The 25037-nt window shown below is 41.9% G+C and overlaps 1 protein-coding gene across 4 annotated transcripts in view; it reads right to left on the reverse strand.

Annotated features, from left to right (window-relative positions):
* SLC26A7 (solute carrier family 26 member 7) overlaps nt 1-25037 on the reverse strand; it is a 139783-nt gene that overhangs the window by 110810 nt on the left and 3936 nt on the right. For 3 of the 4 annotated variants that reach the window (XM_075125062.1, XM_075125061.1, XM_075125059.1), the window contains exon 2: nt 14171-14466. In XM_075125062.1, the coding sequence (XP_074981163.1) occupies nt 14171-14363 (193 nt within the window). In that variant the 5' untranslated portion in view covers nt 14364-14466. Of the gene's footprint in view, nt 1-14170; nt 14700-25037 lie in introns of those variants that run through there. The other variant, XM_075125060.1, reaches the window with a different exon arrangement.

The raw sequence follows: 25037 nt of genomic DNA on the forward strand, positions 1-25037 counted from the left end.
GCCCTTCAATATGGTAACATACAATTCCTCCTGAGTTTCACACACATATCCAAGGACAGAATTTGGCCCTTAGACACGTGAAATGCCTAAGTACAGATTTGACCAACAAAATGACATACTTTAAGTGTCCACATTTGAAAATGGGCCCCCACCGTGAAATACTAATCTCTCTAATACAATGCAAAAACAAACATAGTTTGGAAAAGAGGAGATTAAGGAGGGACATGACAGTGGTTTTCAAATACTTGACAGGCTGCCATAGAAAAGATGAAGAAATGTTATTCTCTCTTGCCACAGCAGGCAGGACTAGAGGCAGTAGGTTCAAACTACAGCATAGCAGATTTAGATCAAATCCCAGGAAAAACTTCCTAACTATAAGGAGAGTAGGACAAAGGTAGACTGCATAGGGAGGTTGTGGAAGCTCCTTCACTGGAGGTTTTCAAAAGGAGGCTGGATAGCCATCGATACTGGATGGCTTAACTACAACAAATCCTGCACCTTGGCTGGGGGTTCGACTAGATGACCCTTTCTGTCCCTTCTAACCCTATGATTCTGACACAAGGAAGAAAGGAAAGCAGCAGAATACGGACCCTGGACTTCAGAAAAGCAGACTCTGACTCCCTCCGGGAACTGATGGGCAGGATCCCCTGGGAGAATAACATGAGGGGGAAAGGAGTCCAGGAGAGCTGGCTGTATTTTAAAGAATCCTTATTGTGGTTACAGGGACAAACCATCCCGATGTGTAGAAAGAATAGTAAATATGGCAGGCGACCAGCTTGGCTTAACAGTGAAATCCTTGCTGATCTTAAACACAAAAAAGAGGCTTACAAGAAGTGGAAGATTGGACAAATGACGAGGGATGAGTATAAAAATATTGCTTGGGCATGTAGGAGTGAAATCAGGAAGGCCAAATCACACCTGGAGTTGCAGCTAGCGAGAGATGTTAAGAGTAACAAGAAGGGTTTCTTCAGGTATGTTGGCAACAAGAAGAAAGCCAAGGAAAGTGTGGGCCCCTTACTGAATGAGGGAAGCAACCTAGTGACAGAGGATGTGGAAAAAGCTGAAGTACTCAATGCTTTTTTTGCCTCGGTCTTCACAGACAAGGTCAGCTCCCACACTGCTGCACTGGGCAGCACAGCATGGAGAGGAGGTGGCCAGCCCCTTTGTGAAGAAAGAAGTGGTTCGGGACTATTTAGAAACGCTGGATGTGCACAAGTCCATGGGGCCGGATGCGTTGCATCCGAGAATGCTAAAGGAATTGGCGGATGTGATTGCGGAGCCATTGGCCATTATCTTTGAAAACTCATGGCGATCGGGGGAAGTCCCGGAAGACTGCAAAAAGGCTAATGTAGTGCCAATCTTTAAAAAAGGGAAGAAGGAGGATCCTGGGAACTACAGGCCAGTCAGCCTCACCTCAGTCCCCAGAAAAATCATGGAGCAGGTCCTCAAGGAATCAATTCTGAAGCACTTAGAGGAGAGGAAAGTGATCAGGAACAGTCAGCATGGATTCACCAAGGGCAAGTCATGCCTGACTAATTTAATTGCCTTCTATGATGAGATAACTGGTTCTGTGGATGAAGGGAAAGCAGTGGACGTGTTATTCCTTGACTTTAGCAAAGCTTTTGACACAGTCTCCCACAGTATTCTTGTCAGCAAGTTAAGGAATTATGGCCTGGATGGATGCACTACAAGGTGGGTAGAAAGTTGGCTAGATTGTTGGACTCAACAGGTAGTGATCAATGTCTCCATGTCTAGTTGGCAGCCGGTATCTAGCGTAGTGCCCCAAGGGTCGGTCCTGGGGCCGGTTTTGTTCAATATCTTCATTAATGATCTGGTGGTGTGGATTGCACCCTCAGTAAGTTTGCGGATGACACTAACTGGGAGGAGTGGTAGATACGCTGGAGGGTAGGGATAGGATACAGAGGGACCTAGACAAATTAGAGGATTGGGCCAAAAGAAATCTGATGAGGTTCAACAAGGACAAGTGTAGAGTCCTGCACTTAGGACGGAAGAATCCCATGCACTGCTACAGACTAGGGACCAAATAGCTAGGCAGCAGTTCTGCAGAGAAGGACCTAGGGGTGACAGTGGATGAGAAGCTGGATATGAGTCAACAGTGTGCCCCTGTTGCCAAGAAGGCCAATGGGTGTATAAGTAGGGGCATTGCCAGCAGATCAAGGGACATGATCGTTCCCCTCTATTCGACATTGGTGAGGCCTCATCTGGAGAACTGTGTCTAGTTTTGGGCCCCACACTACAAGAAGGATGTGGAAAAATTGGAGAGAGTCCAGCAAAGGGCAACAAAGATGATTAGGGGACTAGAACACATGACTTATGAGGAAAAGCTGAGGGAACTGGGATTGTTTAGTCTACGGAAGAGAAGAATGAGGGGGGATTTGATAGCTGCTTTTAACTACCTGAAAGGTGGATCCAAAGAGGATGGATCTAGACTATTCTCAGTGATAGCAGATGACAGGACAAGGAGTAATGGTCTCAAGTTGCAGTGGGGGAGATTTAGGTTGGATATTAGGAAAAACTTTTTCACTAGGAGGGTGGTGAAACACTGGAATGCGTTACCTAGGGAGGTGGTGGAATCCCCTTCCTTAGAAGTTTTTAAGGTCAAGCTTGACAAAGCCCTGGCTGGGATGATTTAGTTGGGAATTGGTCCTGCTCTGGGTAGGGGGTTGGACTAGATGACCTCCAGAGGTCCCTTCCAACTCTGATATTCTATGATTCTATAACATTTCATCATTACGATGAAATTCACCCCAGTGCAGAGGACAAATACAAAGCTCTCTACGTCTCTTAAACTGTACTTACGCCCTTAAAACAGAGCTGAAGAGAAGAATAGGGGTTAGTGTGGCTCTTCTGCACTGAGGTGAATTTCACCCCAAATACAAGCCTCTTGATTTTAACTTAAAAAAAACCCCTTCCTCTTGTAGCAAGGCTGGAAACAAAGGATTATCATTACATTTTGGACCTAGCTTTCTAATGTAAAAAGAGTATGAAGCCATAAAATCATTTATTTAGATTTAACATTAAAAATAATATATAGAAAAGCTCTGAGCACACTGTTAATAATTAGAGTTACAATATCCACCCAGCAGCATTATGACTAACATACAAATTAATTAACTCTCCCAGCGAGCAACTTTACGTAACAACTTACCACGGATGGCCCAAATAAAAATGGAAAAACTCCAGAAAATCCTCCCAAACCCAAATCATACCTTCATCCTTCCCAAAATGAACCCTACCAAGTCAATGGTTTTTGCAGTATCCTGGGAAGATCATTACGCTTGGGCGGATCTGGGCCAAGTTGGGGAGCAATTTAGAATCTGCACTAGTTTTCTACTTTGTCTTCATTTTTCCATCAACATTTGTCTTGTTCATCAGCAGAGCTGCTCCTTTATATTACTAAGCATACACGCCTGTGACTTGAAAGCAAAAATGTAGATTTTTGTCTTGATGATGACACAGTTAACTGTTGACTCTGCTTCTATAATACGTGACCATGGATTGTTATGACAACAATGGTAATATTTTCTATTGTAACTAAGTCACAAGACCTATTTTGTGGCAATACATTGTTTGTCATACATCTCCAAGGCGGTGAATGTAAGTTGATTAAAATTTATAAAATGGAACAGAAACCAAACCAAAATGTAAACGAACAATATCCATTTAAAAATTAGATTTTTTTAAAAAAACGTTTAGTTATCAATGCATATCACCTTAGATATTTAAAACAAAGAATTTAAAATGTAATTTATGGATTGATCAGAATCAGTGATGACTGATATTTGGCTTTTGCATTTTGCCGTGCTTGTTGTTGACAGTGAAAGTTAGCTGGATTTGTTTAAAGTTTATGTTGAGCCAGTTTCATTTCCTTATTCTCCTATCTCACCATAATCCTACATTAATGTTTGAGTTCCAAACAGTAAACGAAAATGTTTGAATCCCAACATACAATGATTTTCATTGAAATAAAAAATAGAAAACATTTCTATTCATTTTAGATTTTATAAGTTTCTGTTTCATCCCACTCCTACATTTTACACCAAACTATCTGAGTGCCCCTGTAACTGATATCTGAAAAAACAATATCAAGTGAAACAAGAATTTCAGGGAGTGCCCTTTTCACTAGGAAAAGCAGCAAAAAAGGTAAAAGAGGCTCCACTGTAGTAGTTGGTGTGTGTTCTCCCATTTGTGTCCTTCTTGCAATAACACAAGTCTTTATGTCTCATGGTCCATTTCATCTAAAATTACCTCCCCCTTTGTTTTTGGTATGGAACTGATCAAAAAACAGGGGGGCGGGGGGAAGAAGGGGGAAGATTGAAAAAATTATTTCAATTTTTTGTAAGTTTCATTTTTGATGGAATTTTCCAATCAGCTTGATTATTAACTTTTTCACTGTTGCTGAACATGGTGGTATTCCTTGGATGCACCTCCAGTGTTGCTCCATGAACCAGCCACATCACTTGAACCACCACACCCTGATGTTCTGTTGGAAGAGCAATGCTTCAGAATGACATATCTGGTATGTGAGGCACTCTGGACGTGCACATTTTTAACAATGTTACCCACAGTCAAAGTTGAAGAAGTGAGAGTCATGCATGCAGGAGGTCCTGGGGCGTATAGACCCCACCCAGTCACAGCCATAAAAGCATTCACAGGGAAATTGACTGCCTTCTCAAGCTGGGCTGTTTGGTAGCCTCATAACAGCTGTGGAGATAAAAAGGCTGCAGGGCAAAGGGCAGGGTATGGCTGCCAGAAAGGCTGAAGAGCTTCTGAGAGCGGGAGTGTTCAGCTGCAGATTGGTGAGAAGCCATCCAGGAAGTTGGACTTCCAGGAGAAGAGGGCCACAGGATGAGACTCTGAAGAACAGCCTGTAAGACAGGCATGGTAGCAAGCAAGACAGGAAAACAGGAAGGGGATGGGAGAAATTGGTACCAACCACTTCATACAGAGTCCCTAGCCTTGAATCCAGAGGAGTTGGTGGACCTGGGTTCCCCTTTCAAACCCAGCAGGGTTTTTTTTTTGTTAAACCTTGAACAAGTGAGCCACACTCAAAGAGGCCAGCGACTCTAAGCCCTTTATCTAGGGCAATTGGTCTCCTGACATACTGTACTCTTTAGCACACTGAGAGGGGAGAAGACTACCAATGACTCAGCTGAAGGGCTGTGGTCGTAACAAAGAGCCAAAACTGACTAGACAGCAACAAGCCCATCAAAGAAGGAAGGAAACTGAAGCAAAGTTGCCATGTCACCCGATGTCACCACAAGACGGCGCCTGAATGCCAAAAGCAACCTCTGACATAAAGCCTTTGAATACTTTGTTAGTTCACTAGAACTCGGAACTTTACATCCCTGGGCATGCACTGAGAATCTGTATGAATGTGAATCTCTGTAATAGATAGATAGATATTAACGTGCTACCGTTCATAACTCTGGGCTCAGATCATTACTCTTTGTAAGAACTGAGAGTTTTTCTTCCATAAGGAATATACTCACTTGGGCTGTAAATTACATGGCTGCTACAACACTCTTCTCTAGGAGGCTTCTTTAGCTCTGCTTCCAAGGAAGCGTATTCATCTTCATCTGCACATACTGTAGTTGTGCATCTACAAGACAAGTCTTCCCCTCACCCCATTCTTACATGCTGGAACACAATGATTTTACCTGATTAACTCAAGTGAATCATTCTGCGTACATTTATGTCAACTCTTAAGGAAAGAGCCTGCAAAACCTAGGCAACAGATCACCCTTTGAAACAACACTGCTGGGGGTCCTACATCAGTGATCTGAAAAAAAACTAATGCTGGCACCATGCCTCCAAAACCTGGAGCATGAGTTCAGGAATGCATGAAACCAGGTATAGCTCCTTTTTAACAGCAGAGTCTCCAGTCAGTGTGTGTGATTTCATTTGTTCAGCAGTAAATCCAGCTCTAGACTAAATTTACTTTAATTAAAAAAATTAACAAAATGAACCAGGAACAGACTTCAGTTACATTTTTTGCTCATCTCAGCAGGCACACATATAAGAGGGAAGATAACTTATGTGTCAGGAGCCTTTTTCAGTTTGGTATGAATGCTTTAACTGAGCACAAGCAGCTGATCTGCAACCTTCCATGCCCACAGAAGGTCACAGAAGAGTCAACAAGTGTATAATGAATGCTTTAACTGGGCACAAGAAGCTGATCTGCAACCTTCCATGGCCACAGAAGGTCACAGAAGAATCAACAACTATATGATGCTGCATGTAAATTCCACATGAAAATCTATCCTTATGCTGTCACCATAACAGGAAATGTTCTCCTAGTACCAAATTTTGATTTATTTGTAAACGAATGTCCTCCAAATATTGTACCTACATGCTGCCATACAAGTGATTTCCCCATCTTCTTAGTGCTTATGCATATAAACAGTGTACCATGTGGATAGATCCATTCTCAAAACAAGTGATATTTTTTATGAATCCCACGAAATGTCATGATCTTGGCAGGACAAAGTCTGAAGCCAGAGGTAAAATACCACTGGTTTTCTATTCATCTTCTGAGGTAATTTTCCCTCTTTAATGTTATAAATATCACTAAATTTGCCAATTATTGTAGGGAAGGGTATTGACGGGGAAGGATAGTCATGTGGCTAACTCTTAGGAATGGCAGGCTATAGATTCTATTCTTGGTTTTGCTGCAAAACCACCTGTGTACCCTCATGCAAGTCACTTTACCTTTCTATGTTTCAGGTTTCCCAACTGTAAAGTGGGGATAATACTTTACCACCTTGCCATTCTACTGTTAGACCGAATGCTTGTAAAGAGCTTCAACATCCACAGATGGAAAGTGCAAAGTATTATTAAGTAGGCAGCAGGAAGGAGGAGTCTGACATGTGCATGCTCAATCAGAAGTGCCTCAAGTTATAAGGGGTGCCAGCAGGAGATTGCTTTTATCAGAACCGCAAGAGAGATATTTAGGTACCTCTACACTGCAATAAAAGACCCAGGGCACAGTTGCAGCTGACCCAAGTCAGCTGACTTGGGCTTGTGGGGTTCAGGTTTTGATGCTTAAAACTGCAGTGTAGACTTTCAGGCTCAGGCTGGAGCCTACAGTCTAAAACCCAACAAGAAGGGTGGGTCTCAGAGCCCAGACTCCAGCCCAAGCCCAAACATCTACATTGCAGTGTTTTGCCCCACAACACGAGCCAACTAACCAGTACTGTGAGATTCGGAGCCACAGGCTTTTTTTTATTGCCGTGCATAGGCATACCTTCAGGATCTAATTTGTTTGGGGGAGGGAGAAGGGGGTGAACTCAGCTGCATGACTACATGTCATCCAAGATTTGACTCTATTGTCTCATTTGGTCCCTCTACATATCATAATCCAAGATCAGAATGCAAATGGGAAGACGTCAGGCCTATATTAGATCAGACCTTTACCAAAAGCAGGAGCTCATTCAAAATGCTATTGTAAGCCATACATATTAGGAGCCATTTGCTAAACCTTAAACTTCTGAATTTAGACATACTAGGAATTATTGCTTATCCTATGTGGTTTTGAGATAATGAATACTGGAGCTAGGCTCACAACCACCATGTTTAATGAGGTAATCCAATATCCCCAAGTGAAGTAGAAAATAAAAAACTAGCCATTTCAATTAATGAGAGTCCAGTCTCACCCTTCCCAAGTTTATTATTAATTTTTTGTGTGTGTGGCAGGGGTAGCACCAGAAGGCCAAGAACCATGACTTTGATCCTCTCTTCTGAATTTAATAAGAGGATAAGGAATTAGGGTGCTGCTGATGACTGATGCATCATGTGCAGGACAAATTTGCTCATAGAGCATATTTCTCACTATCTCTTCAAACTTAACTTATTAAGTGGCATCCCATTTATATAATCTTTAACACTGTCACATTCCCCAGGGTACAATCTGAACTGCTGAACAGCTGTGTCCCCTCAATTCTCCAACCTGGAGTGCTTTTACACTGCTTCACAGTAAGAACAACTACTCCTGGCTTGTTCACAAACAACCTCTAGCATGGAAAATCACTCCAAACTTAATTATATGAGTGCTTCTAGCCAGCCACTCATGAATTATATTACAGAGTGACACCATGAAATTCCCAGTGCCAGACTTGTCCCCAGAAATTTGCGTTTTCTACTGCCCAGCTTTTTCCTTTTGGACAAAACAACCTCATAGAAAGTCCATCATTTCATTAATAGAAAATGATATGCACAAACGCTGTTATCTTAAATGGAGGTTTCCAAGCACTTCAATCCAAACACACACTGCGTTAGATAAAACAATAAAACAAATGTAATAACTACAGAAAGATAGATTTTAAGTGATTACAAGTAACGAAGCACAAGTCAGAACTGGTTACAAAAAATAAAAGACAAAATGCAAACTAATACTTAACTTAGCAAGCTAAGTGAACTTAGAGCAAAAAAGATTTTTCTCACCACCTGCTCACAGAAGTCTGGCTAGATTCCTTCAGCCAGGACCACTTGCCCAGTTCAATGGTACGTCCTTTGTCTTTCAAATTAATAGAGATGAGCGAAGAGAGGTGATTTGGGGCCTCTGTTCCTCATTTTTATATCTTTTCCTCCGCTTTGCGAATCACCTCCAGCTGCAGTTCACGTGACAGCCAGTCTGTTTACACAGGAAACTCCAGCTGTTGCATTGCCAAAATGTAAATTTCTTGCTCATACTCTTCTTCCTTCCAAAGAATGGACGCTTAACCAGCTGATAGTCCATTTGATTTTATTGACAGCTGGCTGAGGCATCAGTTTGCCTTTTGTCTCTGAGGAACTGGTCTGTGCCTGCCTTTCGAAACTTGGAGCATGTCTCAGTAAAGTCATACAGTAGAATATTATAACTTTACATACAATGTGGGCACACGTTTTTCTAGTACAAAAATGTTAAACAGATTATGAGTTTTCAAATGATACCTCACAAGGTATACCTCATACACAATTTGTCACAATCTTGTAAAAAGGATGAACATGAGGGTACAAACTGTCAGAAACAGCAAGCATTACCTCAGTTAAAAAGGCGAGCTTTATAGGTGAGAGCTGTAACAGGCTCGCAGTGTGTGGTGGGTGGGGGTACAAAAGGGGATAGATAATACAGGCTGACTAATAGGTTATAATAAACATTCACAAAGAATAATCTGTCATCCCTCCTTAGTTTTCTTGACAGTTTTAGCCACCTGGATTGTCAGCAATCAGTGGATATGACATTGGTAGAGAAGTATGATCTATTGTCTAGATTTTGAGTACCAGATTTTTGAGAAACATTGCCAAATTAAGGACCTATTTCCAGATCATGAAGTCTCAAGTTCCTTGGCTTTCTGAGAGAATTTCAGGCCAATTCAGACTTAGAGCTAAGGTGATGGGCTTCATCCCACAGCCTGGGATTCAGATCCTTTCTTGACAGTTTATTTTAAAAGCAATTATATCTCTTTTTTGAACCATAGTGGAGATAGCAGAATAAGACAGAGATGATTCCATGCTCTGAAAAAAGTGGAGGTGAAGCCTATGTTCTTAAAAATTCTCACTCAACCTCTCTGCAAGTGGTGAATTAAGATCTGACAGTTTGGGCCACAGTACTGGGGAAGGTGGTAGTGATCGCCGAGTGTGTCCTGTGGCTAGCACTGATCTATAGGATAAAAATCTCTCTGTCTTTAGGAAATTACATATGCTGAGTTGGCCCTCCTCAGCCACTAATGATCAATATGTATGCCACAATAGCCACAGGATACCTGTCCTTGCTGGCAGTATTGGGTCTAACAGTGGCATTTAAAGTTGCTGATCATATGGATTTTGTTTCATCGGCTGGAAGATTGGTAGAGCATGACTGGAAATGTTCTGAACTGATTCCATCATTACTTGAAGCAACAAGCTTAGATGATAAATTCTTTGCAGAGATTACATATTCCCTTAAGGATAGGTCTTGAGTATGATGATTTTCAGTACTATATGTTGCCTGTTGGAGATCTTTGAGAGAGAGTACGGATGAGATAACACCATTAGACATCCAATCATATGTCTTAATCTCCTTTGACAACAAGGGTGATATTTGTTGTTTTCACACTTGTCTAGGTTCCTTCCCCACTCTGAACTCTAGGGTACAGATGTGGGGACCTGCATGAAAAACCCCCTAAGCTTATTTTTACCAGCTTAGGTTAAAACTTCCCCAAGGTACAAACTATTTGTTGTTTTCACACTTGTCTAGGTTCCTTCCCCACTCTGAACTCTAGGGTACAGATGTGGGGACCTGCATGAAAAACCCCCTAAGCTTATTTTTACCAGCTTAGGTTAAAGCTTCCCCAAGGTACAAACTATCTGGAACAATCTCTTAGGAACTATTCCACTGGGCCAGAACTGCCAGAACATATTATGCTCTGGCTCTGCCTTTGATGAATCCCATCCACCCAGAGGAAGCCAGAGAGCAGACAATGTAAAGTCAGTGATATGAGTTCTGAGGCCTTATTAGTGCCTTTTTTGATGCCACCCCTATGTATAAAACACTCTCCTTATCCCAATTTGCCAAGCCATCTCCCACTGAATTTAAGTTGCTCCTAAAACTCACCTCTTCCACAAAACACGAAAATGTAAACCAAACCAAAATTAAGTGGAAAAAACTTTCTCTAAGTAATTTCTTTCTAAGTTCTGGATGTTACCCCCTACAACTCCCTATATAAACACAAACACACACAGTGCAATCAGTATGGTCTATGAGAAAATTTTAGGCCTACATTTTCCAAAGTGATCTATGAGTCCTGGTGCCTCACTTTCAAGTGCCCAGCTTCACACACCTTAACGCAGCCTGATCTTTGGGAAGTATGCAGGGTACCTGCCCTCTGAATATCAGTCACCTATAAGCTGGTTCATTTGGGCACCCAAAAATGAGACACTCGAAAATCACTGGGTAGTTTGAAATTTAGATTGTAGCTCTTAAAATCCTACCTAAAGTAAAAAGCATCAAATATACAGAGGACATGAAAGATGATTGCTCTGTGGATTGAAGGGTCAGTTGGGTTTTTTGTTGTTGGTTTGTTTGTTTTTGGCAGGGGGGGAATGTCTTTTTGCTTCTGGTCCTCTATTAAATGCACAGAGATGGACATTTTACTGTCTCTACAATGGCCGCTATCAAAGCACACACATTATCTGCACCTGTTAATTGTTGTTCTCTCTCTTTCCTTGCTCCTAAGTTTATACTTTTATATAAAGCAGATAGCAATAGCAAAAATTGCTATTGAATTGCAACTCTATCCAAATGGTTTCAAAATACTGTAGGAAGAATAACTCACTACGAGTAGGGCTCCGTGTCTGTCACGGACTTCTGCAGCTACCAGTGGTGGCTGATCCCAGGTCTGCCCAAGCAGCTGGCTCTGGGGCCCGCTGCTCAGATGACCCCAGGGACAACCACACCTGCCTTTGCTGGAGCAGCTCTGCAGCCAGCCGCTTGGGCAGCCCTGCAGCCAGCTGCACCAGCTGCTGCTGGAGCAGCTCCGGGGCCAGCCACACTGCCTCTGCTCAGGTGGCCCTGGGCAGCAGTTCCTGGGCGGCCAGAGCTGCCACTGCTCAGCAGCCCCCGGCAGCTAGTGCTGCCGGCCCCGGGCCTCCCCCCCCCAGCAGCAGCCCCCCAGTCTCCACCCCTCAGCAGTGCCGCACACTGCCCCAGCAGTTCCCCCCGGTACTCCCCCCCCGCCCGAGATTTAGTCAGGGGTATTTATAGTATAAGTCATGGACAGGTGACAGGGCCATGAATTTTTGTTTACTGCCCTGTTCATGACTTATACAATAAATACCCATGACTAAATCATAGCCTTAACTCTGAGCATTATCTTTGTGGTTTGAGCTGTGGAACATGATGCAAGGACAATGACTTCCTTTCTTCTTATTCTCCTACCCCTAACAAAGAGATAATGGCCATGTTGCCTGACATTTTGTTCAGACATAGGAACTCAGGAACAGTCATACCGGATAAGAACAGTCCTCCCTCTAGTCTAGTATCTTGTCTCTGAACAAGGCCACATCCAATGATTTAGAAGAAAGGCACAAAAATTCCCATCGTGGACAATTGTCAAGCTAGTGGTTGATTTATGCCCTGAAACTTGAGGGCATCTAACCCTTAAAAATATTTTATCCCATCTAAAATAACTGCAGGATAATCTCAATATCCATATAAATAGCTCATCCTTTTTTGAATCACACTAGGCTTTTAGCCTCAATATCTTGTGGCAGTGAGTTCCATCTGTCAATTATCAGTTGCTTATAAATTTAATTGCTTTTAACCATTTTAAATTTGTTGCTTTCATTTTCACCAAATAACTCTTTGTTCTTGTATTATAAGAAAAGAATCCCATGCACATAAGGCTTACAAGATTTGTACTTTCTTCTTCTTCATGCTATACAGCAAACTGGATTGGTTCTTTTTTTCTGTCTATTCCTAATCTCTGATTAATGTTAAAGTATAGCCCCAGTACCAGACAAGAGATGCAATGCTATGAGAAGACTGGGTGCAAAAAGTCTGAAAATATATTTCTCTCTCTCTCTCTCTCCCCCTCTCTCTCTCTCACACACACACACACTCAAAATAGTTTCAAGCAAAATGGACACCTTTGATGTCAAAAAAGAAAGACAATTTATTCTCAGATTTTATTTGTGAGTTGTTTTGTTTTGTATGGGGAGGATGAAGTTTGAGGTTTTTTGTTTGTTGGTTTTAAGCAACAGGATTAATTTAAAGTTGTATCACATTCTTTCTAGATTACATAACAATCAAGATGGAATAATCTGGAAATGCAGCATTTTTCCAGCATCACCTGAGCTTTTTAAAATTTTACTTTGTAAGTTAAATCATATTTGGGAACCAGATTCAATTAAGATAATGCTGGATAAAACTACTAGTAATGTATAATTGTCCCTAATTTGATTTTTTTTTTTTTTTGGAGTTTAACATATTGTTATTAGCAGCATTTTCATTACAATTGTATAAGACTATACCAGTGAAATTAGATACTTATAGTACAAATACTCCTGTTCTTTTACAGTATTAAGGTTCTTAAAGTTAAATCATGCCAATGCAGATGTTCCTAATTACCCTAAAAGTACAAATACTTACACAAACCGGTTGGTTCCAGTTACAGAATAATTCAATTAAAGAAGTGCTTATAATTGAGCAGCATGAATGATAGTTAAGGCTAGCCATTCTGCGACATTGTAAAGAAATAACATCTATACTGTGCATCAGAGAAGTAGCTAGAGAGTCCATTTTGGGCAGGCAAGAAAATAACATGGCATTTACCAGAGACAGGTATAAAGTGTTGCCTAAGGCCGGGCACAATGATGTTAGATAGATAGAAGACTTTATTTCTCTGGAATCATTCATTAGTTTGTACTTTTCACCTGTAAAATCACCAGATAAATCCAGATTGGCATTACTTACCTATGGCTACCAAAATAGACTACAACTCCACCCTTAGTTTATATTAGTGCTGGAAAGGGAGATGCAATAGGTAATGTGATACAGTACATCTCATTAGACCAACATACACACTGAAATCACAAGCTCTCCATGAATACAGGATCCTGTCTGCAGTTAATATCTTTGGCAGAGAGCCTTTTTTATATATGCAATGTTTTGTGACTTGTTTATTGCAGTTCTCAAGGCTCCTACAGGTAATTGTGTAATATTGATGCTTACTTCTAAAACAAAACAACATTTCAAGACACAAAGTTATTTTGTAGCTCTTTGTTTGCTCCTGATTTGAAAGTGGGAAGTGATGGCCAGTTACACTGGTATACATTGCATAACACCGGCATTCATCCTTGTGTCACTGCTCTCTCATACGCTGCAATATGTCTTGTGTTACTGTCAAAGTGATAGGTACATAGTAACATTAATCCCCTGTTCACAGACCTTGGTCAAAAACAAGAAAAGATGTTCGTTTACGATGTATAAAAAGTGAGGGATGTAAAAAACTCTCTCCTACACATCCCATTAGATTGGGTCTAATTCAAATGTACAATTCTTTTTTGTAGTTTTTTTTTAACCCATGCTTCATTGTAACACTAAGAAGCAAGAAATAAAAACTCTACTGAAAAGTGACAATGGTCTGACTAAAGCTACTTAAAATGTCAAAAATCAGATGTATTACTGTACCTTGAGGTACCTGTTGAATTGCCAGCATCATCCCAGAGACTGTATCAGGAATCAAGTTTTCCTTCAAATTGTAACTGGGTGCCCACTTCAAAATAGGCAGCCTTCTTACACACCACAGTTTGATATCTTCATAGCGAAGAGCATGGATCTTCCTCCACACTACACTTTTCTTTCTCCTTTTTGCCCCTGCCATGCTTTATCTCCCCCAAAGTTTCTTCTTAACAAATTATCACTGCAGAATTATCCTGTTCAGTGCCAGTCTTCAGTTCTTCTTCTGAGAGTTTTCAGTTTCAAAGCTATAGAAAGAGATGAACAGAAGCACTTACATTCTGCAGCTGTTCTCTTGTATTCAATATACTTGATAAGTAGGTTTGCTTTTAACCTTGTAAATAGCCATCTGAAAGGGAAAGACTATTCATATTAAATATAACATTTTCTTCTCTTTTTGGAAATTTGGTCTACTCTTAGGTAAGTTTATGATTCTCTTCTCTGTAATTTCCTCCCTTCTATTCACTGTAGTGCTTTTGCTTTTGGCCTCAGGCCAGTGGTAAAATGAGGTAGTACTGGGCGTATGTTCAATGTGGGCTGGGTTATGCTAATACAACCAGGAAGAGTCCAGCCAGACAAGCCTCTCCCTGACAACCACACAGAAAACAGCTTTATGCTCTCTTGTGAGGAAAATACACACAAAACCGTTCTCTCTGCATTCAGAGGCATGTATTCGCCATGCATTAAGCGCTAACTACATTTAAGTTACCAAACATGTTGCATAAGTTTTACAGTATTCATTTCTTACGTTTGCTGCTATATGATACCTTAATCAAAGCAATAGTTCAGAGAAAGAAAGTTAAGCATTAAGCTTCTGGTCACTGTAAAAAAGCGCTAAAAAAAACACACAGTTCTTAAAAATAAACTGAAGGGTCAGATTAAACCAGCGATAGGTAGGATAACAAAATGCATACTGCACTGTGGAAGATTTGCAAACTATCAGTTCTAGCTGCACAGTGACAATAATACTTGTGTCTCCAGCTCCTTTTTACAACTATTCATTCGGTTATCTTCTATTGCTGCTCCTGGCAGTTTATTTGACGCATACACTCTCTACTAAGACAGTACATAAAATACCTTCTTATCTTACAATAAATTCATACCCCTTGTTTCAGGTGCACAGACACCACAGTGATGAAGAAGATAGCAATATAAGTGTCCAAACATTTCAATGTTTTGTGTGTTACACTGGCTCCACTGGAGCAGGGAAACAATGGCATTCTTATGAAAAAAATACGGTCTGCATGTATAGGTAGTGCCAACTAGAGAGACAATATATTAAGCAATAGTTCAGTAGCAAAGTATGAGTACAAGGTGTATAACCAATGAGGCCTGTTCTTTCCATCTTCATTCTGGAGTCTCTGTGGCATTCCAAATGACCTCTCACACATATTTTCCACTTCTTTTTAGACAGCGCTTGCAAACTAAGGGGAACAACACTGCAGTGTTGCCAGCTCTTGTGATTTGATTGTGAGTTTTGCACTATTTGGTGTTCTTCTTAAATCTCCAGCTCCTTGAATCGTATTAGTATGGGAAGATTTCAGCCTTAATTTAAAAAAGCAAAAGTAGGTTTCTAGGCCTCGTGATTATGGAGGAAATCTTTGAAAAGTGATCCCTACAGACGGCAAACAAACAGACAGCAAACAAACAGAACTCTGATTTTACTATCTTGTACAACCTCCTGATTTTTAAGTCAATCTCATGATATTGTGGGGCTTGACTCATGATTTTTGAACACTTGATGTTCTTTCAACACTGAATTGTGCACAGGAATCCAAAGCCCCGATCTTACCAATATTTAAGCATGAGCTTGATGTTAAAGTCAATGATATTATTCACATGCATAAGATTAAGCATGTACTTAAGTGTTTGCCCGACTGGGTCCAAAAGTGGCCTCATTCATCTTCTAAATAAAACTAATATAGTTGTTTCTTTAATCCACACTGCCACACTCTGTTTCTGTTGTCTGTGTGTTTAATTTTTATCACTGTTAAGCACTGTACTAAACTTCCAGATTCTATAACAATTCAGATTTTGTAGTATATTACGTTTTTATTTGAACTGCAATCTAATTGGATTTTTTGTTATATGATATTCTTTCAATCACACTGTCGATATGTACCATGACCAAAATATTACAGCAATGCTGTGTCAGCCTAGAAGATCCAAGGGCGAGCTATAAAATTATACATACATAAAAGCTCAAACAACAGTTGATTCTTCACACAAAACTTTAAAAAAAAAGGTTGTCAAACTTTGGACTTCATCTGACAACACTCCACATGAGTACTTTGCATTTAAAAGCATATGGGAAAAAGTAATGAGCACAAAGGAAAGCAAGGAATCACAACACTACACTCATGAGCCTCAAATGCTGGACAGCCTCAAAGTTATTGCCAGGAGAAAGGGTGAGTTCAGGGAGGAGAGTGTTTAATTAATTCCTCATTCATATGGAAAAATCAATGTTAAAGGTAATCCAGACATGCCATTCTCTGCCCTGCCCCTTTTTTATTTTATATACTTTCTGAGGAAGGGAATAATCGCACAATGGGAAATGAGTGTTATTTCTGCTCAGTGTAGTAGACATTTACTGATTAACCGTTCTTGCACCCATATATGACATCTACTCACAGTTGCACTGGAGCACAACCACTTTGTGCTTCCTGTTCACACCATACAAAGACTCCTGGGACTGAGGTCTTTACATTCACTAACTCATCTAAAAGGTCAGGTCAGAGATTCACAACCTAGTCCTTTCCTTATTTTCACATGGTAAAAGGCACATAGAAATCCTCAAATCCACAGCTAGAGGCACCCAATTGTTCTTTAATTTTGATGCAAGATTCAGCATGTCTAATTGTAACATTTACTAAGCAAAAAACCCCTAGTATTTGTGTGTCTGTGTGTGAGAGAGATATATCTATTCATACACATAGAAATATGAATGCAAATCTAAATGTAGAAATACTTGCAACTCAACAGTGTCCACGGATATTTTGAAACACTCATACAAGCTCTGGGGAGTGGAAGAACCAATTCAAATCAAGATCACACTTCCCACTCCTTAACCCTTTGACACCAAAGTGCTGAAACATTTTGAGAAACACAGTTTTTGAGATTTTCCAGTCTCATGTTTGCAGAGCCATTAGATTTGGCTACTTTGGATATGTATCTGATCTTTTGGATCATTAACAAAATAACAAACTTTTGTCCATCATCAATAACATGGAATGGGGTTTGTCTATATGTGTGTGTGTATATATATGTACACCTCTACCCCGATATAACGCGGTTCTCGGGAGCCAAAAAAATCTTACCGCGTTATAGGTGAAACTGCATTATAACGAACTTGCTTTAGCCTCGAGCATTTCCATTATTAATAGTCACTTCCCACCCCCTGATTGACCCCTCAGAACCCCTGACCCATCCAACCCCTCCGCTCTTTGTCCCCTGACTACCCCCTCCAGAGATCCCCCGCCCCAACCACCCCTCCCAAGACCCCACCCCCGTCTAAGCCCCCCTGCCCTTGTCCCCTGACGCCCCTTCCAGAGACCCCCCGTCCGTAATCACCCCCAGGACCCCACCCCCCCAATCTCCCTGTTCCCTGTCCCGACTGCCCCGACGCCTATCCACACACCCTCCCCCTGACAGGCCCCCCGGGACTCTCACGCCCTATCCAACGCCCCCATTCCCTGTCCCCTAACCGCCCTGCCCCCAGAACCATCCAACTCCCCTTGCTCCCTGACCGCCCCCCGAGACCCTCTGCCCCTTATTCAACCCCTCGGCCCTGGCCCAGCACCCTTAATTCACCGCTTAGAGCAGCATGTCGGAGCCAGACACAGTGACGCGCTGATCCGCCAGAGCACACAGCCCCGCCCCCCAGAGCGCTGCTTTACCACGTTATATCCAAATTCGTGTTATATTGGATCGTGTTATATCGGGGTAGAGGTGTATATATAGTTCCCTGTGCATAGCTACCCAGCAGGCTATCAATTGCTGGGCAGTTTAGCTGTCCCTCCCCCCACTGCCATGTGCTGCTCCTGCCCTCTGCCTTGGAGCTGCTCCTGGGAGCTCCTGCTTGCTGTGCAGGGCCAGGGGGGAAGAAGGGTGCTAATGTCAGGCTGTCCCCCTCCTCCCGTTCCTGTACCCTATCTCCAAGAGCAGGGGAGGACACAACAGGGCTCATGACAGAGGGAGCTTGCTGGCAGCAGCTGCTGTCTCAGCTTGCTGATCTACTTAAAAAGGCAAAAAGAGTGGGGTCAGCGTACTTAAAGGGGTAACACCTGTCTCTCTCTCTCTCTCTCTCTCTCTCACACACACACACACGAAGCGTGTGAATCTGTCTGCCATGCTGTCTCCCCTCCCTCCATTTGTGCGGCCTTGTAGAGTGTGAGGCTACATTAACAACGTGTTAACCCTTGAGGGCTCAGCCGAGTGCTAGTTCATCAATTAGCAGTAAGGCATTCCCTGGGAAATACCCCACCCTCTTCCAACCTCTGACTCCACTACCTCAACCAAGCTTCACAATCATCATTGCTGTGTACAGTATTAAATTGTTTAAAACTTATACTGTGTATATGTGTGTGTGTGTATACATACATATAAAATATAGTCTTTTGTCTGGCGAAAAAAATTTCCCTGGAACCTAACCCCCGCTATTTACATTAATTCTTATGGGGAAATTGGATTCACTTAACATCGTTTCACTTAAAGTAGCATTTTTCAGGAACGTAACTACAGTGTTGAATTTAATTCTGGAAAATAAACATAGTTGGCTAGAGGATGACTGAACTCCTTGGGTCAAGAAGAGAGAAAACAGATTCTTTTCATGAGAATTTTGAGTTCCAGGGCAAATGTGGAATTTTAATAGAAACTGGATTTTACTGCAGGGATTTACTTTTCAGGCGTAGAAGATGGATTATATCAGGATTCATCCTAACAATACTGTTCTTGTTAGTCACCCTGAGCACACTAAAGTACCTCTTTCACTGGAGGCAATAATAAGAATGACACTAAGAATGGCAACATACCAGAGCCCTCTCCACAGACTAGAGCTAAATTTCAACTACTTTTTTTTCCATTGAAACCAAAATAGTTCATGGAAACATATCAGTTTTCATGAAAATTCTGTCAGGAAGGTTTCTCAGGTCCAGGATGGAATTTCATTTCTATGGGGAGATACAGAGCCTGACCCCCCAACCCCAGAATAGCCAGTAGTGTGGTGATTAGACCACTCACCTGAGATTTGAGAGACCCAGGTTCAAATCCATGATTTGTCTGCTTTGGAGTAGAGACTTAAACCTGGATCTCTCCCATCCCATAGGGTCACTGTTGATCTCCCTTGTATTTGGAAAGGTCTCAGTTTCATTGCAATCCAAAATGAAAATCAACCTCAAAACAGAAGAGTTGTCTGGATGTCCAGATGAAAATAAATCTATGCTTAAAACTTAGGTATACCCAATGGCAAAAAATCACTACAAAAGTATTTAGATCACAAATAAATAAGAAGCATTTTAAAACATCACTCCAAAATCATAATATGATAAATAATAATGTCCTAACTTAAATACACACCAAAAAACAAAAACAACAAAGAAATTCCATGTTAAAAGGCTGCCATTAATTATTTAGCCTCAAGCCATGCAGTTCCTTTATACTGTACCTCCTAATGTAGAAGAACCAGTGTTGCAAGGTTCCTGCCTTCCCAAGAGAGCCCATGGTATATAAGATGCAGTTCTTAGGGTCACTGAAGGACAAAATGGCAGGCTTATATTTGAGTGCCTTTGCTTTTGTAGGTTTAAGTTAAGCTGCATGTGCTATTGTAACACTCTGTTACATTCAAAAAGCTTTTATGGTCATTTTATGCACTGTACAGCCCCTCTTTCAAGTGATCAGATAATTCTTTTTCTGTATAACATACAGTAGCATGGATTCTAATATTGCACAGCATGTATAATGTTGTATACAGTGTCAGTATAGGTAACACAGAACACAGATTGTACACAAAGAGGAAAAAAATGAATGCATTATAACTAGATCTGGGGAACTCGTCATATTTAGTTCAGAACAAGTTCTTGGAGAGACAGAGTACCTTGGTGAGTATAGCCCTTACCTCCAGCAGATCCCCAAGATCTGCATAAATCTCTTGGCTGGGGGATACATGGGTTTAGGGGAAGTGATAATCTGGCTCTGCTACGGAATGGGAGAACCCAACACATCACTCCCAACAAAGAATCCCAGGAAAAGAGTGACTTATAAGTGACTCCTCTACACGGGAATAACTTGTGTAGGAAGCTCTTGTGTGTCAAAACTGGTTTGCAGGCCCTTGAAACAATTTGTGTTTGAATTAACTTGATTCACCCATGGTGGAATGTGGGTGCAATCTCACAGGCAAGTTCAAGTTCAACAGGTTGTTACATGCTGTTGTTCAGTCACAAGGGTCTGAATGTAGTTTACAGATTTTATTACCACCAGAGGTAGGAAGAGTCACTTGCTAGACATTAACATGACTTGCCCATTGTAACTTTTCCCAAGAAGAAAATTTGCACTCTATATTCACCAAACAGCAGCCACCAATATTCATGGACGAAGGTAAAGAATTCTAAAAAAAGCTTTGAAGGACAGTCCGCAGACATAAAATAAGTTTAACCAACCACAGGCAGTTTCGAGAATGAAAGCTGAATTCAGCCAAGGCTGATCAAATACTTTTCCAGTTCAAGTCAAACAGTTTGCACAACCCCAGCATTCAGGCTGAAGCATATGATAGAGCACTACACAACCTACTGGCATGCTTACAACAGAACACTGAAAAATGGAGCAACAGAAAAGCCATGACAAAATTAGTACTTTTAAAAATATTAAACATTTACTGAATGAACTTGAAGTCCATGCAGGGAAAAAATGTTATAGATCACATGTACTACATAGAACATTGAACTAAACAACTGAAGTTCCAGCTATTTACACATGCTCATAGCTGCTATCAGTTTATGTCTGTGTACTGAAAGCCTACATAATCCACTAGCTCCAAAACATCCAAATTTATTTATTTGGACAACTCTACGAAAATAAATGAAACCTGTTTTTAATAACATGTATCCTGAAAAATGCCTCTGGACCAAAACATTATACATTGTTAAATTTGACCCTAACAATATATAATTAATGAAATCCCAAGCCCCTGAAAGAAAAGATTTCACTGAAAGATAAAACAGCCCCTTCACCATACAATACTTCAAGATCTGCCATGTCTGACACTAATAGCTCATTTAATATTCATCAGTCAGAATTATCACAAGACCTTATGAAACCTAGAGAACGGCCCACAACAAAAACCCAGATCCAACCAGCCTGATTGTGGAAAAGTTCAGGTCCTGATGTGACTTTATGGCTTAGCCTTGTCTAGGGTGAACAGATGTCACGATATCTGGGGCTTTTTCTTTCAGAGGTGCCTATTACCCCTCACCCCCGTCCCGATTTTTCACACTTGCTAGCTGGTCACCCTAGGCTTGTCTCTAAACAAGATTTTCCACATTGCTAGGTTAATTATGTTGCGTTTTTCAATAACTGTGTGAAGCAACAATGGGTGAGGTAATATCTTTTATTGGCCAACTTCTGTTGGTCAGAGAGACAAGCTTTCAAACTAACACAGAACTCTTCTTCAGGTTGTCTCCTCCAGGCTCCAAAGAAGAGCTCTGAGTAAGCTTGAAAGCCTGTCTCTCTCTCTCTCACCCCCCCCCCCACAACAGAAGTTGGTCCAATAACAGATATTACATCACCCCCTTTGTCTCTAATATCCTGGGACCAACACAGCTACAACACTGCATGAAGCAACAGTGACATCCAGTGGTTTTGTTAGGTACATTAGTGTTGATTACGCTGTATGAATAGGATCACAAGGACAGTGTCCACAATGGTTGGCTCTATAAACAAGGTTCTCTAAACTGGGCAATATTAGCTGTATAATTAAACGGCATCGTATGTAGAAACTGAAGTTTGATACTTGCTAAAAGAGACTTACTTAATCTATTGCAAATGCATTCATTGCTGAGCAAGTCAAGAGAAATTAAAGATAGTTACAGAGAGCTGACCTGCTGTAAGACTAGCAAGATATCAGTCACATTCACTGCTAAGTATCTCATACAAAGTAACAGGAACTCTGCCACTGGACCAAAATGAGCAGCAGGAAAATAGCTACAACTCTCCTTATAGGCCTTTGAGAAGGCAGTAGAGCCCATAAGCAGATGGCGTTGAAACACCAGGAAAGATAGAAAATCTGATGATGCACTAGTTCCCTTAAATGTCTACTAGTGAGCCACCTGTAAACAGTCCCTAGTGTAAACTAAAGCTGAACCCTCCCATCTCCCATGTAGCATAAATCAGAGGCAAGGCAGAGATGAAAACGCTCGCAGCCCAAAGTGGATAGGGTTGCCAGGTGTCCAGTTTTCAATCGGAACACCCGGTCGAAAAGGGACCCTCAAAAGGTTCCGGGCCATTAAAAGTCTGGTCAGCAGCACTAAGGCAGGCTCCCTGCCTGCCATGGCTCCGTGCAGCTCCCGGAAGCAGCGGGATGTCCCACCTCCAGCTCGTAGGCGTGGGGGTAGCCAGGGGGCTCTGTGCACTGCCTCCGCCCCAAGCGCCAGTTCTGCAGCACCCATTGGCTAAGAACCACAGCCAATGGGAGCTCCAGGGGTGGCACCTGTGGACGAGGGAGCGCGCAGAGCCACCTGTCTGCACCTCCGCCTAGGAGTCAGAGGGGGGACATGCCACTGCTTCCGGGAGTTTCCAGAGGTAAGCACCACCCAGATCCTGCACCCCTAACCCCGTCCCATGCCCCAACATCTTGCCCCAGCCCTAATCCCCCTCCCGCCCTCTGAACCCCTCGGTCCCAGCCCAGAACACCCTCCTACACCGCAAACCCCTCATCTGCAGCCCCACCCCAGAGCCTGGACCCCCCACTCGGAGCCCACACCCTCAGCCAAAGCTCACCTTCCAAATCCAGGTGAGTGGCCCCTTCCACCCTGCCATGTGGGCTTGGGAGAAAGCTGCAAAAAGGAGTCAGCCAGAGACTCCAGCCAGCCTGTAAGGGCAGAAGCAGCCAAAGCAGGCACCTCTGGACACAGAGAGAACTTTCTACAGATTTGGCTGGACTTTCTCTGCCCTGTGCTGATTAGCTATTTGCTCCAACCTTCCCCCTCCTTCACAGTCTCTTTCTCTTCACCTCAACTTCACTCCTCTCACCTTTTTCTCCCCTGCCCTGGCCCCCCTCAGCCTCCTTCCATTCAGTGTCCCTTCTCCCTTCCCTTTAGCTGATCCCCTCTTACCTGAACCCACCAAAAATAATCCTGGAACTAGCACAACAGACATTTGTCGCTATCATCTCGTTCACTTTGCTTGTGTGTTATGTCTCTTCTCCCACCCTGTCTGGTTTATTCAGCTTGTAAACTCTTCAGTACAGGGACCATTTTTTGCTCTCTGTTTGTTGTTGTTTAATAATGACGTTACTCATGCCAAGCACAATGGGATTCTGGTCCATGACTAGGGCTCCTAGGTGCTACAGGACTAATAAAGGGAAAACAAACCCTCAAATAATTATCCAACCTTTAGTCTAGACTGTCTCAATCAAAAACCACCCTGCTTTGCAAGCCACTGGTCCAGACCTTCAAGTGTTTCCTTGATTCTCCTAAAAAGCTGCTCCATTGACCTTAGTCCACTGGCTCCACAAATGCTATGGACTGGTTCACATTTGGTAAAAGCCCAGGGTTTCTCCTGATAGAAGAAGAGGGATGTGAACATTGTTAACTTCTTGGCAACTGTACACCAAATCCTTTTAGTCAGCCCCAGAATGGGTGTGAGCGGAGAACTCCATTTGTATGTCTACCCTGGGCAAGCCACAACAAATATCTTAACAGCAACACTATATTTTCCACCAGCTATATCTGTCCCTACAACTGATTTTCATTACCTTGAGGTCAAGTTGTTAGGACCCCAAAATAATTCTGTTTATCAGAGAGGGCACATCTCCCACAATGGGCTTGATAAGACTTACCACATTTCTCAAGACTTACACAAGGCCACAAGACTTACTGGTGAGGTTATACCTGAAACAAACACTTCTGGGAGAGTCTTCACTTTGACGGAGGTTGTTCTGCCCAACAAGAGATCTTGAATTCCTTCCCATTTCCTATTTTAGCTCTGACTTGCCATTTTCATCAATTTATTCTTAAGATTCAAATTCTCTCTATCCAAATTCTGTGCTGTGCATTGGGTGTTGCTACAGAGGAAAAGCTGTAGGAGTAAAAGAATCCTCCCATAATCTCAGCTGCAGAGCTAGTCCATGGCTGTTACTGCAGCTGTGAGACTGCAATTGTACCCAGGAATCTAATATGTTAAGTAGCTTGCCAACACACTAACCACAATGACAGACGGAATCAGAGAGTAGATTGTTATGGTTGTACCATGCCTCAGGGTCATACTGGATTCTTTTCTGCTTTTGGACATGAATATTGTCATGGTAGCCAGAAATGCCTTCTATTTTCATTTAACTAGAAAACCGCACCTCCCACACCCTCTTCTCTCAGAAGAGATTTTAGCCAACAGTGATCATTCAATCTTGAGGAATTCCAAATTAGTGTTGCAGTACAATTTACCTAGCATTGAAAGTGACCAGCACAAAAAGGCTGCAATTAGTACATCGTTCAGCAGCACATAAAGACCAGCTCCGACACATCATAGATAGGTTTTGCAAACTCCACTGAATTTCCATGCACTTAACCAAATTTCCAAATCCCAGTCCTAAAATACAAAACCCTTAACAAAT

The sequence above is a fragment of the Caretta caretta genome, chromosome 2, assembly GCF_965140235.1.
Source record: "Caretta caretta isolate rCarCar2 chromosome 2, rCarCar1.hap1, whole genome shotgun sequence".
Lineage (NCBI taxonomy): Eukaryota > Metazoa > Chordata > Testudines > Cheloniidae > Caretta > Caretta caretta.